Consider the following 16,378-nt stretch of genomic DNA (forward strand, 5'->3'; position numbering starts at 1 on the left):
AATGAAACTGTGCATATTTTGGCAAAAGCACAATTTATTAATGACATATTGTACACTAATAGTGAAACCATCGGCAGGGTTGGACCCAGTCCCGGCTGACAAATAGCGGGCTACACCCTGGGCTGCTTGCCAGTCCATCACAGCGTGATTGTGGATTAAGCTGCACACTGCCAGTGAGATGGTATGCAATAATGGCGGTAACTCATTTATGGAAATAATTATGTTAAAATGTTTAGTGTAATTAACACATGAAAATTATGGCAAGACACTGCATATGCTATTGAATATGGCGTCTCCTACGTCCCTGCAGTGATCCAGTAGCATATGCATTAGTGTTGCGCAGGAGTGTAAAGGCGAGGGGTCTTACTTGGGGTCTTAATACATGCCTGGAGGCATGTTATGTTTGATATGGATGCTGTATGGTATCATGTACCCAGAAAAAAATATTACATTTGATTAATGTTCATTCATGTTAAAGGTTAAATAACTGTTAATAGTTATCCTCCATATCCGTGTGGAAGTGGTAAGTTTTTGGCCATTTAAGTTTAAAGGAAATAACTTGAAGGCTACCGTTTAGGTCGCTAGCTCTCTAGTTTGCGAGTTAGCATGTGTCTCAAGACCCTGCAGTTGCGCAATATGTTGTAAATAAAAAGAGTATAAATGTGACTATAGTCGTGTTTTGTCATGTCTACAGGGCTCTAATAATGCTTTGTTCATTTTAATCTGAAAAAATAATTTGTCTACACACCAACTATATGTGGTTTCTTAAGTTTTTATTATTTGCCGTTTTATTGTTATTAGATTTATTTATTACTGATTGATTGATTTTCTTTATTCTTGATTTGTTTATTTATTTTTCATCTTATTTTGTGCAGAAAAATTAAAATTAAGATATTTGAGAACTGTGGAATGTTTTATCAGAGCTTTTCTTGTAGAAAATCGGAACCAAAGCACTGAAAAAGTTTGTATATTTTTCTGTTTTTAATAAATGCGTTTTTTTTTTTTTGGGAAAACCTGATTTTTTTCGGCTTTTTCCTTGAATACAGGGTCGCCAAGGCGTCCATTCCAAAGTCCAGAACACTAACAACTACACTATGGCGGGCTCAATTATGTGATAATAAATTAATTTTTTTTAAATCCACATTTTTTTACATGTTTATGCTTAATTTATGCTTAATTCACTGATGTTTTTTCAGCAAGCATTTCTTCGTCGGTACTTAAACGCACCATAGTTGCTGTGCTATGAGGCACCAAAATTTGTTTGGCTTCCACAGTCAATCCGGCCTCAAAATTTGCAGGAAGGTGAACAAGTTATTATATGGTTAAATCGTTCATGGAATGACGACAAGCACTGTGGACTATGTAGATAGGGATTTGCTAGCCTCTTGCGCTAACCTGATGGCTACATCATTCATTACCGGTGAATAGCTTTACATTGTATAGTTTGAATGTGTTTGTCACCATTTTTTATTGGTGGTGCCGGAAGGTGACTGTGCTCCAAAAAATTCAATAATGCAGCTTAAATGCCCCCAATGACAAGGTCACAAGTGATGAGGTCCGACCCTCAGTGTGTTGTTGCTGGCTATTGTGTCTTTGCAATCCCCTTTAGGATTTCCCACAATGCTTTGTCTATGGGCCAAGGTGGTCAGCCATACAGCACATACTCCAGCGAAGCATCAGCTTGAGATTCAGGGGGGGGGAGACATAAATTAATGTGTGAAACAAGCAAAAAAACAATGGAATAATGTGAAATCCAATAATAAAAAGGACACCTTGAATGAAAGAGGAATGGATGGAGACTCTTTGACTCTGCCAGCCAATTAGAATTGACTTTTGAGCCAAATAAAAACGCTTTACAAGTCACAATAAGAGTGTAAACTTTCCCTCCCAAGCTAAGTTTGCACTTTTTTCATGGGAGTTGGTTCTAACGTACACACGTGACACCTGCTCCCACACTGACTAACTTCACACATCATAATATATATTTATATATATATATATATACTGTATGCATGCTGTTCAAAACAACCAACCACTGAATCATTGAAAAGAGGCACATTTTTCCGCCTTACCACCACCTGTGGCACCGAGTCCACCTCAGGCTCCGCTGCAGCCAAACTCTTGTACTGCTGAGGACTTTCTATGACCAGCTCCTTCTTTGGAGCTTTACTCGCCCTTCCCTGCATTGTCAACAAGATATTTCCAAGAAAGACTCCAAAAAGACGTGATCAGCAAGCATATCCAACAGAGAAGAATCCTGACACTATATTAAAAACTTCTTCAGGTTTCACAGACTGCAGCTCAAACCTGCTCTTCAGTGACTGATCGGTGTGAGAGCGCTACGGGCTCCCACCCAAGCTGAGGAGATGGCCCCTCCTACACTTGGTCGTGCTGCCTGGGGGAGTTAAACACCCCCCTACACATGTACACACCCCTGCAGAAACCCTAGCTGACCCGCTACCATCCACCTGAACGGCAACAACATGGGGCTGAAAAAAAGCAAAAGAGATGCATTCCTGCAGTAAGACAGTATGATGGTGGGGGGGTTGACCATGCGTGGTATGCGTGGGGCAGCTGAAATAAGAGCCGGCAGAGGAGGCGATGACATCAGGCCACAATGTTTGTAGTGTGACTGCACCTTGGAGTGAGTCAGAAGCAGTGATTTATTGTTGATAGTGCACAAACATCACCGATAAGATGCAAACTTAACTTCACCCAAACAGAATACATCAGACCGGGGGTTCTGAAATTATATTTTTCTGCTTCCCCTTACACGAGTCTACAAGAACAAGACCAAGATTTTAACATTACTTTTATGAAAAGCACAGTGAAAAAATATAATGCATATAAAAAATTTCCACTACATCACATTTTTCCGCGCTTTGTGTGTACACTAGCAGCCCCGCCTCCACCCACTGAGACAAAAAAAACTATATGACTGACAAAAGGTCTCACTCAGTTTTTTTTTTTTTTCCCAAACTCAGGCTCACTGTGACGTCACGGTGCTGTACAAACTGAGTGTGACCAATCACAGCAGAGTGGGCGTGCCCGGAGATGGGCCGTGGGTGGAATAAATTAAAAACAGACCGTTTTGGAAATCCAAGGAAATACAGCTGCTGGAATAGGTACAGATTCTGGAAGATCTAGAAAGTTTCTGTGCGGACTATCGTGTGTAGCTGAGACTAAGATTTTAACATTACTTTTATGAAAAGCACAATGAAAAAATATAATGCAAAAAATAATAATTTCTACTACACCCTGGACTGGTGGCCAGCCAATCACAGGGCACATATAGACAAACAACCATTCACACTCACATTCATACCTATGGACAATTTGGAGTCGCCAATTAACCTAGCATGTTTTTGGAATGTGGGAGGAAACCGGAGTACATGGAGAAAACCCACACAGAGATGGCAGAGGGTGGAATCGAACCCTGGTCCTCCTAGCTGTGAGGTCTGCGCGCCAACCACTCATCCACCGTATCACCCATGTGAGTTTATATTATGGTATTTTTCTTATTTTCTGTTACTAAGTCCGCTATATTGGATAATAGGAGTAGAAATGTGACTAATTCATGTCTCGAGGGCTACAGAAATGATAAAAAACATATTCAGAAATTCATAAGCAGGTTTAGGAAAATATCGAAAATTCACTTACAGTGGTTGGGTCTGGCAACAACCACGCTAAACGAGGGATTACTAAAAAAGTGTTCCACCTAACTATTTAAAAAGGTATCGCACACAAATTTACAACGGGACAGACCCCCCGCCCCCCCCGGCAACTGTATGGAATCACTGCGGTGAGATGAGGTCCAGCTTCTGTCTCGCTACTTGTTGATACAACTGCTGGAGGGGCATTCCAACATGACGCAGACCCCGGCCAACCCACCTTGGAGTGGGGCCCCCACCACTACAGAAAGGAGGACGTTATCTCTTTAAGATGGTGTCAGCTGCTCCCCTTTTACTCTCCAAAATGATGGAAAAAGCCTGAATTTACATTCATGTTTATATTACTCAATATTTAGCAGTAGTGTTTACTTAAGTTGAACAGGTGGTGATGCTGACTGAAATGTAAACAGTCCGACAAGACAAGGAAGTGCCTTTTGTGATAGGCCGTCAAGATAAGAAGAACAGAAACTATGGCGGGAATGGTCAGACGCTGATTGGCATCAACATTCTTTGGTCTGTGCAGGAAGTATGTGTGTTAAATATGTGTTGAAGCTAATGCCTACATCAGATTGCAGGGAATGGCATGCAGTGGAGCCAGTTACGAAAAGTGCGATGGGTTGTTATTGGCTGGCGACTCATCCATGGTGTACCCAGCATTTTGCTCAAAGTCAGCGACCTCAAACACGCGGCCCGCGGGTCAAATGTGGCCCGCAGGACACTAGTTTGAGGCCCCCGCCTTGATATGAAAGTTTAATGTTAGTTTGATATGGATGCTGTATGGTATCATGTACCCAGAAAAAATTATTACGTTTGATTAATGTTCATGTTAAAGGTTAAATAACTGTTAATAGTTATCCTCCCTATCCGTGTGGAAGTGGTAAGTTTTTGGCTATTTAAGTTTAAAGGAAATAACTTGAAGGCTACCGTTTAGGTCGCTAGCTCTCTAGTTTGCGAGTTAGCATGTGTCTCAAGACCCTGCAGTTGCGCAATATGTTGTAAATAAAAAGAGTATAAATGTGACTATAGTCGTGTTTTGTCATGTCTACAGGGCTCTAATAATGCTTTGTTCATTTTAATCGGAAAAAATAATTTGTCTACCCACAACTATATGTGGTTTCTTAAGTTTTTATTATTTGCCGTTTTATTATTATTATTATTATATATATTTATTTATTATTACTGATTGATTGATTTTCTTTATTCTTGATTTGTTTATTTATTTTTCATCTTATTTTGTGCAGAAAAATAAAAAATAAGATATTTGAGAACAGTGGAATGTTTTATCAGAGCTTTTCTTGTAGAAAATCGGAACCAAAGCACTGAAAAAGTTTGGATATTTTTCTGTTTTTAATAAATGCGTTTTTTTGGGGGGGAAAACCTGATGCGGCCCAGCTTTGCCCTAGCTCCAGTGGCCCCCAGGTAAATTGAGTTTGAGACCCCTGCTGTAAGTGGACAGATATATGTACAAACTATAACAGGCTATGACTATGATACAGTGTGGATATAAATGACTATAATATGGCTATTGCAGATTATGCAGATTATAAACAGTATGCACAGTATGAATGTGACAAGATATAATAACAGCAATATGTACAGTAGTGCAATGAAGTAGTGCAATGTAGTGAATTAATGAGTCAAACTCCGCCTCCTGCAGAACAAGCAGATCTCACACAGTTTTATATGCACTGACCACATATTACACATTTTACAACACCGTTTTTAATATGCATGGTTTGCTGCTACTTGCAATTGGGCTCCATCAGATGTTGACATTGGGCCGTGAAAAAGAGCATCCAGGCGCACAAATGGGAATTGAATTAGCTGCCTGGAAACACAACTTCTAAAAAAGGGGGCTAATTTTAGCCTTAACAGGATAATGCCGCTATGTGTCATATAAGCGCTTCATGGCGAGTCCCGGGGGCACGACGAGGGAGTCACAGATGTGGCAGAAGGCGACGTCTGCCCTACATTTGACATTTGTCTTGTCAACCCCTCACCCCGCTGCTGTGATGGCGCACATACATTCATTTATTTGTGAATAAGCTTGTCATTCCTACTCTGTACAGTAGATGGCATTGTAGTGCCTCTTACACACCTGATCTGCCAAAAGAATAAGAAGACGTGGTACGAAGGATCAATGTGGTCAACTTCGGTGCTTCGAGTATTCAGACCCCTCTAGATGATGTTTTTCATAAAAAGGTGATCAATGACGATTCAAGCAGCCTTTTCTGGACTTACTGGATACTCTTGGAGAGTTAAACACGTGGCAACCAAAGTGCCGACCTCGGCCGTTTGCGGCCTGCGGCTCTTCTTTATTGTTCCATGGCACATTCTAAAAATATTTAACAAGAAAACGCAACAAAAATAGAAAATCTGGAGTAATTGTATACATTAAAAATGTTATACTATTGTATTGTAAAGTTATATTTCATTATAAAGTCAAAATATTAAGAAAAAATTTTACCTAAGTAGAAAAAGTCATTTTATGAAAGTTATATCAATATAGTCTAAAAATAATGTAATTCTAGTAAATAAATAAGTAAATAAAAAAGACATTATTATTATCCTAAAGATCAAACATATGAAAGCAATTTTTGGAAATTTTGCTTGGGGAAAAAGTTTGATAATGAAAATAAAGTGAAAATATAATGGAAATATTATGAGAAAAAAACAGCAGACATGGAAAAAACAGATTTATAGTAATTTATAAAATATTAAGAGTCGTAATATGGGAAACAAACATGTCAAATAATAAAATTGAAAAAAATTGGAAAAAAGTTATTTTACAAGACTAAAGTCAAAATATGAATTACAGGTAAAAATGACAACACAAAAGTTGAAAGAGAGCATAAATGAAAAAAGCTGTAATTCTATGAGAATAAAGTTATAACATTAAAATAAAAAAAGTTATTCTAAACAAAAAAAGTTTAATTTTTATGTGAATAAACTAAACATTTTAGTCGCAAAGAGTTGAAATATTAAAGAAAATTTTGTTATTTTTTGTTCAGTCAGAATATGATGACAAAAAAATCAAACTAAATGCATTTTTGAAAAATTAGGTTGGGGAAGAAGTCGAATTATGGGTTGAGTCAAAATATTATGGGGATAAAAAATGACAACGATTATTTAAGTGGCCCTTGCATCCTTTCAGTTTTCACTATGTGGCCCTCTCTCACTGGGAAAACACCCTGGTGGAAGCTGTGGGACCCCCGGTGTCAAAGCATGCACTGGCGGGCGGCTACATCTTGCATCTGACATGAAATTAAAAAAACACAAAAATAAGCGACAGAAAAAAAACTTATTTGTTTTGCTTTTCATGTTTTTTGCTCATTTTTCATCATCCATCAAATCACATGCATAACACAAATACAAATACAAGAAAGCGAGTTAGCAAGAAATGACATCCAACAAGTTAGAACTCCCAGCCTGGACGGGACTCCGTTTGTTTGTCTCACTTTTACATAACAAAAGACTTGATAGGATCTTTAGTCTGAGGCGTAGAAAAACAGGGCGTAACCAGGAATGTAACAAAAACACGGCCCACCCCTGACTGCAACCACAGCCCACCACCCACCCATGAGCCCCGAGAGAGTTGTGATAATGACCACATGGTGTTAATAGCATCACTTTGGTTGCATGGGTGGAATACAGGGCTGTCCCAAGTACAGCTTGAAACAATATCAACGTTTAAATACACTGCATAATGAGCATAACAGAGTCAAATCAATGGAAATAAAAAACAAAAAAATCCAGGTACCGCAGACGCAGACTGCAATCTGTGAGAAAATCTCAGCCTTCTTGCCAGGATGTCTTTTAAAAATATGATTATTAGTGGCACAGATAATGGTCTCATTTCAGCAAGAACGTTTGGGGATACGTTGAAAGGTGTGAAAAGACAATAACTATCACCAGCACTTGCAGGAAATCATTTTAAAAAGTGGAGTGGGCAAGTTATATTACGCTTCAATTGGGCTCCCGAGCATAGCATAGTTATGTGAGCTTCATTTTAAGATGTGTAGAAAAGCCTTTTTGTTTTTTATAAAGCTGTCCTCCATGAAGTGGTTTCTATATCTAGCTTGGGAGGGTCAGAGATGATATCATGTCTATTATGAAGGAGGGTTTTTTCTCTTTATGATGCCATAAAAAGGAAAAAAAAACGGCAGTATGGCGAGTGTTTTAGTGATTTTTATGATTCAGTCGTTACCTTTTAACTCTTCAGTGACAAAATGGGTAAAAAATAAGTTCAGATACAAAACTGTCTAATGTGCCTAATATGTAGTCAGTGGCATACAGACCTGCTTTGGTATGCCTTCACGCATTGCTGACTGACTGCTAAATAACCCACCATGGGGCCAAATAAAGTTGTGAGTGCCATTAAATTTGTTAAAGAAGGTTCATTCATTCATTTTCGACTGCTTATCCGCAGGGGTGCTGGAGCCTATCCCAGCTGTCTTCGGGCGAGAGGCGGGGTACACCCTGGACTGGTGGCCAGCCAATCACAGGGCACATATAGACAAACAACCATTCACACTCACATTCATACCTATGGACAATTTGGAGTCGCCATTTAACCTAGAATGTTTTTGGAATGTGGGAGGAAACCGGACTACCCGGAGAAAACCCATGCACAGGAAGAACATGCAAAGTCCACATGGAATTGAACCCTGATCTCCGAGCTGTGAGGTCTGCGCGCTAACCACTTGACCTCCGTGCAGCCCCTGTTAACAAAGAAGAAAAAAAAAAACGATTGAATTGTATCTCAAAAAAATTCCATCTATCCTTCATTAGGGCCCTAGCACCAATGAACAAAAGCCAATGTTTATTATTATTTTGTAATATATACTATATTTCTTGATTTATGTTTCATTTTTGAGGGCCTTAACATGCATGAAAATGTAACAAAATTTGCAAGGTTCGGCAAAATTTTTTTAGAACACATGAAAAAAGTCTAAAAGAATGTATTAAAAAACAGTAAGTCAGTCATTTTGGTGTCTTTGGTTGTATTTTGACGAACGAGTACTAGGCACGGGCTGCACGGTGGTCGAGTGGTTAGCACGCAGACCTCACAACTAGGAGACCAGGGTTCAATCCCACCCTCAGCCATCTCTGTGTGGAGTTTGCATGTTCTCCCCGTGCATGCGTGGGTTTTCTCCGGGTACTCCGGTTTTCCTCCCACATTCCAAAAACATGCTAGGTTAATTGGCGACTCCAAATTGTCCATAGGTATGAATGTGAGTGTGAATGGTTGTTTGTCTATATGTGCCCTGTGATTGGCTGGCCACCAGTCCAGGGTGTACCCCGCCTCTTGCCCGAAGACAGCTGGGATAGGCTCCAGCACCCCTGTGACCCTTGTGAGGAAAAGCGGTAGAAAATGAATGAATGAATGAGTAGTTTGACCGACTTTGTCCGAATGAAAATCACAGATACTAGACAGAGGGACATTATACTGAGAGGGATTAATACCAAAAACGGACGTAGTACTGTATAAATCAACAAATACTTCACTTCTCTGTCATTGGCCATGCAAACTGGAGTTACAAATTGATAGGAATATGTAAAATTGTCTTGCGGAACGACCTTGTTCTTCCAATCAATCATGTCTTTCTTCAAAGATCAGTCAGTCAATCATAGCTTTACTGCATCCTTGTGCATGCATTCATGACCTTTCCCCTCATTATGCCCATTTCACACCCCCACAATCATGACCTCCTGCAATCAAAGGGAATTAAAAGGGCAACGCCAGCGGTTTGCATCATCTTCTAATCTGTGAATCTAATCTAATGGATTACGAAGGTGCAAAAGTATTGATGGCTGCTGCAACAAGAGAGAGTGACAAAGTGGTGAAATCATATAATGAGGAAAGAACACCTTGTGCACACATTAAACTATTGATTAGTTAAGACTGCAGAATGCTGACGGCGGATTAATTGAACCTATTTGGATGATAAGACCATTCCCGAGCCAAGGGAAGCGACTGTGCCCTTGACCCAATTCCCTGCTCTCAGCCGGGGCCCCACCGTCACTCGGCTTTCTGCTGATGAACCATCACGAGAGAGAAAACACTCACTGTACACACACACACACACACACACACATATATGCAAACAACCAGAAGGGCAAGACAAGCTGGTACCGGGCAGCAGAAGCCCTGCCTGTCGCTTCTCACATGAAGAGTGCTGATTGATTTCCATCTGACACAGAGTTCTCTGTCCCCCCCAACGCCCGCCCGCCAGCCAGGCAGCCCCTCCTCATCCTCATCCTCAACCTCATCCTCATCCCCATGCCAGCCTACAGAGGCTTTAACCCATGTAGCGCTAAGCAGGAAGGCAAGATCCAGCCTTCCTACTGCCCTATATTTTATACACTCATAGTAACACTGTCTTACTGCTGCGTCGGCACATTCCGACTCCAATCATTGAAACATAAGTGCGACTGTGGAATTATAATACAACCTTTATTTCCTTATTTTGTCTCGAAGGCAAAGAAAACAGTCTGAATCATTGATGATACTCACGTTCTAGTATTTGCAGGGAGGGAAAGAGAACATGAATGCATGTTTTAAAGATGCAACAAGGACCATTTGCATAATCCACTACATGATAACGATGATCAATTGTCATGTGGTACTGTCAGGGAAGTATTTGTCTAATAATACATGTAGTACATCTGATACATGTGATATACCCGCTTTTCACAGGGGTTACGTTCAAAACCGTTTTGGCACATGGCTCACTCCTCACCCTTCAAATGCGCCGACTAGCTGGAGGGTGATTTCGGATCAACATTTACAATAAGAGTGACTGTTGCAATAATTAGATTGAATGATGTGTGTTTTCTGAGAAAATATTTATTTTTAATTTTTTTAAAGAAATTTCTTACCAAAAATAACAATAATAATAAACTAATGGTTAATAGAACAGCTCTCAACAACAACAATCAATGATCCTGACATTAAAACGGTAAAACATAACACGGTGAATTCTTATCAAAAATAACGATAATAATAAACTAATAATGGTTACTAGAACAGCTCCCAACAACAATCAATGATCCTTACATTAAAACGGTAAAACACAACACGGTGAAAATATACTCACGCACACACAGCTAATGCTACTATTTTCCAGAGACGTTTCAAAGGTTTTTCGCCGCCATTTCAACATGTTCAGTAGTATTTATGCAGTCCATAATGTAAACAACCAGTTGTTAGAGTGGCTCTTCCTGTGTAATCTCCCCCACAACAAGACAGCAGTCCGGGGACAGTGAGGGGGAACTACTGCTGTAGCTAAGGAGCCCAATTTCCAACATCCAAAGTGTTTGCATGGTGGTGTTGTGTTTTTTTTTTCTTCTTGCGGGTGGCGGGAGTTGAGCGGCAATCAGCTTTGAGGCACATTACTGCACCTAGCATGTTGGAGTGTGTGGCCAGGCTCACAAACGTTATACAGCAACCGGTTTGTCGCAATCTTGTTGCAGAAGCCGATAAAATCTGATCTTTATACGATCTTTAAACTACAGATCGGTAGCCGATCCCGATCCTGAAAATCAGATCAAGATATGCCTATTTTAAGGAAACCTACTTCCAGAAAATACACTGGAACCAAGTGGTGTGTTTGTGGAAGTTGGATACACACTGTGGAAAAGGAAATCCTGCAAAATTCATTCATTTTCTACCGCTTTTCCTCACAAGGATCACGGGGGTGCTGGAGCCTATCCCAGCTGTCTTTGGGGCGAGAGGCGGGGTACACCCTGGACTGGTGGCCAGCCAATCACAGGGCACATATAGACAAACAACCATTCACACTCACATTCATACCTATGGACAATTTGGAGTCACCAATTAACCTGGCATGTGTTTGGAATGTGGGAGGAAACCGGAGTACCCGGAGAAAAGGGAGAACATGCAAACTCCACACAGAGATGGCCGAGGGTGGAATTGAACCCTGGTCTCCTAGCTGTGAGGTCTGCGTGCTAACCACTAGACCGCCGTGCTGCCTGCTGCAAAATTGGTTCTGATAAAATGTATATAAATTACAAATTTCCCCACTGAGGGACGAATAAAGGCATATCTTATATACGTAGATACAAATGTTTATTAACCTCAGAATTAAATTCAACAATATTTTCGGACTGATTTGCAATACAAAATCAAACTGACTACAGATGCGTGGTCGTTGATGACCACATTGCATCCCAACAGACTTCATTCATTCCAATCCACAAATGGAAACAAACACAACTGGAGTGTGGTTCCCATTGGAGAAGTTTGGAAATTAAAAAAAAAATCAACAAACCTTCAACAAAAAGTAACCAACAAATTACCAAAGCGTTATACGTATACACACACAAACGCACACACCTTATGCACTCTTGGGGTGGGCAACACACGAGACTCCCTCCGACTCAGCGCTCTCTCAAACTCAGACGTCCCAATAGGCTCGGCAGCTCCTTTACAGATGTAGCCACTACAGTTCCTCTCTAAGACCGTCCGCAGCCCATCAAGAACGACCGTACTGGTGGTGCAGCCCATTCCTCCAGGTCCACACAGGCATCAGTCAGGAGAGCCTGCGAGTGACCCAGTTTTGCCTCTTTTGCCCCGTTTCTCCCCGATCCATCATCACACCCCGCAATCCTAAGCTTCTGACCCACGGAGGGCGTGCCGACGTCCTGGCGCAAAGATAAGTGAAACCAAAGAGGAGAACGGCCCCGGAATGAATATACGCACATGCAGAGAACAGCCCTGCTCTATTTGCTAGTCGCTCCACTCTGTGCAATAAGCGGGAATAAGCCAGTCAGCAGGCGAGATGCTGTGTGTGAGAGAGCGAGTGAGGAAGAGCAAAGGACCAGGGATGGGAGGGATGAAGGATACGGAGCGATCTGCAGTAGCTTCAATGCTACAACTTCCAACATGCATACTGTATGTGTTGCTAGTTTGGTCCCCATTACAGACCTGGCAACTTTTACATTCTTGTATTTTGCACAAGGGCTACAAAAATGTGATACATTTATAAATAAATATATATAAATATATATATATATATATATATATATATATATATATATATATATATATATATATATATATAGTATAAATATCAACATTTCTGTTCATTTTTCTCATCACGTTTTGCATTTTGCTGTATTTTCCCATTCCACCCCATGAGTCACATCTGTGCTTTAATGTTGTCAGCAAACATACTGCAGCTTGAAGATATCAGCAAGCATAGCCAAAAGAAAATCAGTTAACGTAGCAAAAAAAACAGCCAAAAGAGTACCAGCAAACATAGCTAAAAGAATAACAGCAAACATAGTCAAAAGAGTATCAGCAAGCATAGCCAAAAGAGAATCGTCAAACATACTATGATTAAAATAATATCAGCAAACATTGCCAAAAAAATATAGTATCAGAAAACGTAGCGAGAAAAATATCAGCAAACGTCGCTAAAAGAATAACAGCAAACATAACTAAAAGAGTATTAGTAAACATAGCTGAAAGAGTATCAGCAAACATAGCTAAAAGAATAACAGCAAACTAGCTAGAAGAGTATTAGCAAACATAGCTAAAAGAATAACAGCAAACATAGCTAAAGGAGTATTAGCAAACATAGGTAAAATAATATCAGCAAACATAGCTAAAAGAGTATTAGCAAACATAGCTAAAAGAATAACAGCAAACATCGCTAAAAGAATAACAGCAAACATAGCTAAAAGAGTATTAGCAAACATAGCTAAAAGAATAACAGCAAACATCGCTAAAAGAATAACAGCAAACATAGCTGAAAGAGTATTAGCAAACATAGCTGAAAGAGTATTAGCAAACATAGCTGAAAGAGTATTAGCAAACACAGCTAAAAGAGTATTAGCAAACACAGCTAAAAGAGAATCGTCAAACATAATATGATTAAAATAATATCAGCAAACATTGCCAAAAAAGTATAGTATCAGCAAACGTAGCGAGTAAAATATCAGCAAACATCGCTAAAAGAATAACAGCAAACATAGCTAAAAGATTATTAGCAAACATAGCTAAAATAGTATTAGCAAACATAGCTGGAAGTGTATTAGCAAACATAGCTAAAAAAATAACAGCAAACATAGCCAAAAGAGAATCGTCAAACATACTATGATTAAAATAATATCAGCAAACATTGCCAAAAAGTGTAGTATCAGGAAACATAGCGAGAAAAATATCAGCAAACATAGCTAAAAGAGTATTAGCAAACATAGCTGAAAGAGTATTAGCAAACAGAGCTAAAAGAATAACAACAAACATAGCTGAAAGAGTATCAGCAAACATGGCTAAAAGAATAACAACAAACATAGCTAAAAGAGTATCAACAAACATAGCTAAAAGGGTATTAGCAAACATAGCTAAAAGAGTATCAGCAAACATGGCTAAAAGAATAACAACAAACATAGCTAAAAGAGTATCAGCAAACATAGCTAAAAAAATAACAACAAACATAGCTAAAAGAGTATCAGCAAACATAGCTAAAAGAATAACAACAAACATAGCTAAAAGAGTATCAGCAAACATAGCTAAAAGAATAACAACAAACATAGCTAAAAGAGTATCAGCAAACATAGCTAAAAGAATAACAACAAACATAGCTAAAAGAGTATCAGCAAACATAGCTAAAAGAATAACAACAAACATAGCCAAAAGAGTATCAGCAAACATAGCTAAAAGAATAACAACAAACATAGCCAAAAGAGTATCAGCAAACATAGCTAAAAGAATAACAACAAACATAGCCAAAAGAGTATCAGCAAACACAGCTAAAAGAATATCAGCAAAGTGAAAGAGTCGTATAAATACAAGAAATAATGTACTACAAGCTGACCAATCACAGCTTTACGGTTAGCTAAGACGGTGTTAATAATAATAAGACGGTGTCTTTTCCACATTTTCCTTGGAATAACCGATCATTGGCATGCATTTATATCATTCAGCTTTAATGAACTCTTGTAAGCGGGACTCCTTTTTTGGAGTCACATAAGTGAACATGAAATAAATAGGTTACAGTAAGAGCGACCTTATATCCAGAGGGGGAGTTTGCTCCCGTGAACAGGCAAACAGCAATATGGCTGACTGCTTTTCTAGTTCAGTTGAGCCGTCAGGGCCAATGGAGTGGAGTCTCACTGAAGGGGCGCTGAATATAATCAGTAGGAATGGATGAACAACACATTACTATACAGTTCTGACATTCCCTGACTTGTACATAAAATGTAGAGCAGGGGTCTCAAACTCAATTTACTTGGGGGCCACTGGAGCTCCGGTCTGGGTGAGACTGGGCCACATCAGGTTTTCCAAAAAAAAAAAATGCATTTATTAAAAAAAAAAAAAATCTGCACAAAATAAGATGAAAAATAAATAAACAAATCAAGAATAAAGAAAATCAATCAATCAGTAATAAATAAATAAATATAATAATAATAAAACGGCAAATAACAAAAACTCAAGAAACCCCATATAGTTGGTGGGGAGACAAATTACCTTTATACTCTTTTTATTTACAACATATTGCGCAACCGCAGGGTCTTGAGACACATGCTAACTCGCAAACTAGAGCGCTAGCGACCTAAACGGTAGCCTTCAAGTTATTTCCTTCAAACTTAAATAGCCAAAAACTTACCACTTCCACACGAATAGGGAGGATAACTATTAACAGTTATTTAACCTTTAACATGAACATTAATCAAATGTAATAATTTTTTCTGGGTACATGATACCATACAGCATCCATATCAAATTTGCGCGGGCCGCACTAACATTAAACTTTTATATCAAGGCGGGGGCCTCAAACTAGTGTCCTGCGGGCCACATTTGGCCTACGGGCCGCGTGTCATAATACCAAAGTCATAATACAATGAAAAACACACACAAAAAAAAAACAAGTTGGGGATAAAGTTATCAAATTATGGGAATGAAGTCATTCATTCATTCATTCATTTTCTACTGATTTTTCCTCACGAGGGTGGCGGGGGGTGCTGGAGCCTATCCCAGCTGTCTTGGGGCGAGAGGCGGGGTACACCCTAGACTGGTGGCCAGCCAGCCAATCACAGGGCACATATAGACAAACAACCATTCACACTCACATTCATACCTATGGACAATTTGGAGTCGGAATGAAGTCATAATATTACAAAATTATTTACAAAGGAAGTAAAAAAAACAGCAAAAAATGAGTTGAAACTAATAACTGTCTTTTTCATCAGTCACAAATCTGATTTCTTGAATTGTATATAACTTCTAATGCATATCTACATACCTTCCTCATTAATTTTTATCCCCATTATGGACATGATGGCACCTCCTTGACTCCCCCCCTTGCTCCATGATCCTACAGGCTTTGCTACACATCTTAAAATAAAGCCTTGAGCTGCCAACTATCATTCAGTTCATCAGAGGTTGCAGCGGAATATTTGGTGATGAGTGAAAAACAAGAACAAGAAAAGAGTGCATCTTAGTTTATTCATCCACGTCTCCCTTTTGCTCTTCCTGCTGCCGCAAGACTCAGACGTTATTAAAAATGTGCGACTGCCTGATGTGCAGCATACACAGCAATTAACTCCCCGGGTATGTAGCGTCAACCGCGCTTATTATAAAGCTCACACATTGTGCACTGCGCATAACAAGAAGAGACCACTACATTAAAAGTGTTTTTTTTTGTCATTAATGTGCTGGAGAAACGATTTGAGGACAA

At 39.4% G+C, this 16,378-nt stretch overlaps 1 protein-coding gene across 9 annotated transcripts in view; it reads right to left on the bottom strand.

Moving 5' to 3' along the window:
• Positions 1-16,378, bottom strand: part of LOC131136350 (dedicator of cytokinesis protein 9) — a 97,783-nt gene that overhangs the window by 60,386 nt on the left and 21,019 nt on the right. For 3 of the 9 annotated variants that reach the window (XM_078795343.1, XM_078795340.1, XM_078795339.1), the window contains exon 1: positions 2,073-2,283. The exons of 3 other annotated variants lie outside the window; for them this stretch is intronic. In XM_078795343.1, the coding sequence (XP_078651469.1) occupies positions 2,073-2,186 (114 nt within the window). In that variant the 5' untranslated portion in view covers positions 2,187-2,283. Of the gene's footprint in view, positions 1-2,072; positions 2,284-12,030; positions 12,355-16,378 lie in introns of those variants that run through there. 3 more of the 9 variants (XM_078795337.1, XM_078795335.1, XM_078795336.1) reach the window with 2 other exon arrangements.

The sequence above is a fragment of the Doryrhamphus excisus genome, linkage group LG12 (genome assembly GCF_037039965.1).
Source record: "Doryrhamphus excisus strain RoL-2023G ecotype Guam linkage group LG12, RoL_Dexc_Guam_v1.1, whole genome shotgun sequence".
In the NCBI taxonomy this organism is placed as follows: Eukaryota; Metazoa; Chordata; class Actinopteri; order Syngnathiformes; family Syngnathidae; genus Doryrhamphus; species Doryrhamphus excisus.